General features: G+C 39.3%; 1 protein-coding gene across 1 annotated transcript in view; it reads left to right on the forward strand.

Annotated features, from left to right (window-relative positions):
• Positions 1-2,147, forward strand: part of LOC307031171 (solute carrier family 22 member 13) — a 48,106-nt gene extending 45,959 nt beyond the window's left edge. Inside the window, exon 10 of the mRNA XM_079668030.1 lies at positions 1,936-2,147. Coding sequence (XP_079524156.1) covers positions 1,936-2,014 — 79 coding nt within the window. The 3' untranslated portion in view covers positions 2,015-2,147. The remainder of the gene's footprint in view (positions 1-1,935) is intronic.
• Positions 2,148-2,430: the final 283 nt, after the last annotated feature.

The raw sequence follows: 2,430 nt of genomic DNA on the forward strand, positions 1-2,430 counted from the left end.
TATCACATGATGAACTATCTCTATCACTATCACTATCTCTATCACTATCACTATCTCTATCTCTATCACTATAACATGATGAACTATCTCTATCACTATCTCTATCTCTATCACTATCACTATCTCTATCTCTATCACTATCTCTATCTCTATCTCTATCTCTATCACTATAACATGATGAACTATCACTATCACTATCTCTATCACTATCACTATCTCTATCTCTATCTCTATCTCTATCACTATCTCTATCACTATCTCTATCTCTATCACTATCACATGATGAACTATCTCTATCTCTATCACTATCTCTATCACTATCTCTATCACTATCTCTATCTCTATCACTATCTCTATCTCTATCACTATCACATGATGAACTATCTCTATCTCTATCACTATCTCTATCACTATCTCTATCTCTATCACTATCTCTATCACTATCACTATCTCTATCTCTATCTCTATCTCTATCTCTATCACTATCACTATAACATGATGCGCTCTCTCTCTCTCTCTCTCTCTCTCTCTCTCTCTCTCTCTCTCTCTCTCTCTCTCTCTCTCTCTCTCTCTCTCTCTCTCTCTCTCTCTCTCTCTCTCTCTCTCTCTCTCTCTCTCTCTCTCTCTCTCTCTCTCTCTCTCTCTCTCTCTCTCTCTCTCTCTCTCTCTATGAACTATCGGAAATAGATGCAAAACGACTAAGGGACCAAACTACTGCTAAAAGAGGCAAAACAACCAAAAACTACTGAAAATATTATATTGGACTCCTTTGTTTACTTCCGATACATAGTGACATCACTACGGAGCACTCCCGCTCCTATTGGCTAGCGCTGCAACACATTGTACGTGATAGGCTAAGAGCTTTTCTAACAGTAAAGCATGGAGACATGTCCCAGTAGAGCAGGTGGTAATCATAGTTTCAAAGTCTCAAAATGCTACAACGACTATCACAAACTGGATTGAAGAGAGACTGATGGTTATTGGACTCAGGACTCATTCATGTGGATTCCCGCTGTATGAATAAATTAAAGGACGGCGCAAGTGCAAACAATTCACAAAGGGATTAAACTGTTTGAAACACATGCTCAAAGTAAGCCGGATTTTGCCGATGTGTTTCTGTGGATTCAAAAGTCATAAATAATCTACAAAATGGAGGAGACCGATCTGATCGGAGCAACTGAGAAATAATCCAACTGAAACCGGCATGGACAATGACTGTGTTTTAAAAATGTGCTTATCCAGACAAGCCTGGTTTGGACACTTTACGGGCAGAAGAAACATTTCTATTAAAGAAAGAATTATACATTTCTGTCTTTTTATGCCTTTAATACTAACTTGAATTTTTATTCAAATGAATAGATCAATTATGTTTTATATTTTATTGTAATTTAGAGACAAGGCTTTTAGTGACAATCATGTATTGAGTTACAATGAGTCAAAAAAAAAAATTATAAAAAAAAAAAAAGTCTAAATATGATATTTGGCCTCAAATCATCTGAAGCCTGGCGCCCCCCCTGCGATCTTTGGCGCCCCCCAGGTTGGGAACCACTGCAGTAGAGGAAAGGTCATCTTTAAAGTTACAAAACAAGAAAAAAATGGTTAGAAAAAACCACCATCTCTCACACACACACACACACACACAGGCACACACACACACACACACACACACACACACACACACACACACACACACACACACACACACACACACACACACACACACACACACACACACACACACACACACACACACACACACACACACACACACACACACACACACACACTATCTGTCCAGCTGTTGAACTTGAACCTGACAAACTCTTTGCACCAAATTAACCATTATTGCACACACACATTAACAGCTGCACACTAAATCATAGTGGTCTTTAACTGGATGTGTGTGTGTGTGTGTGTGTGTGTGTGTCTTTTCAGGAAGCTGGTAAGCAGCCAAAGCAGGAAACCAGAGACGCTCCCTTCAGAGAAAGGAGACACACACACTACACTCATATAACACACACACACCCACCCACCCACATACACGGGACCTCCATTTTGTCACCATAAGGGAAGCCAGTCCCCACACGTGACTCTGTAAACCGGTTTTAGGTCCCCACAAGGATTGTAATGCTAGGGGACACCCACCCACCCACCCCACACACACACACACACACACACACACACACACACACACACACACACACACACACACACACACACACACACACACACACACACACACACACACACTTTGAGCGCTAATTTGTTTCAACTTGAATCTTTAGTATTTTTCATGTTTTAACGTTTTGTGTCTTTAGGTTTAATTTTTTATTTTGAGACCAGAATCTGATGCACAAAATATATTTTTGATGTTTTGAAAATAAACATTTTATAAAATTAAATGAATTTTTCCTACTTGATTAAAATACA

This window comes from Notothenia rossii (genome assembly GCF_949606895.1).
Source record: "Notothenia rossii genome assembly, chromosome: 3".
In the NCBI taxonomy this organism is placed as follows: Eukaryota; Metazoa; Chordata; class Actinopteri; order Perciformes; family Nototheniidae; genus Notothenia; species Notothenia rossii.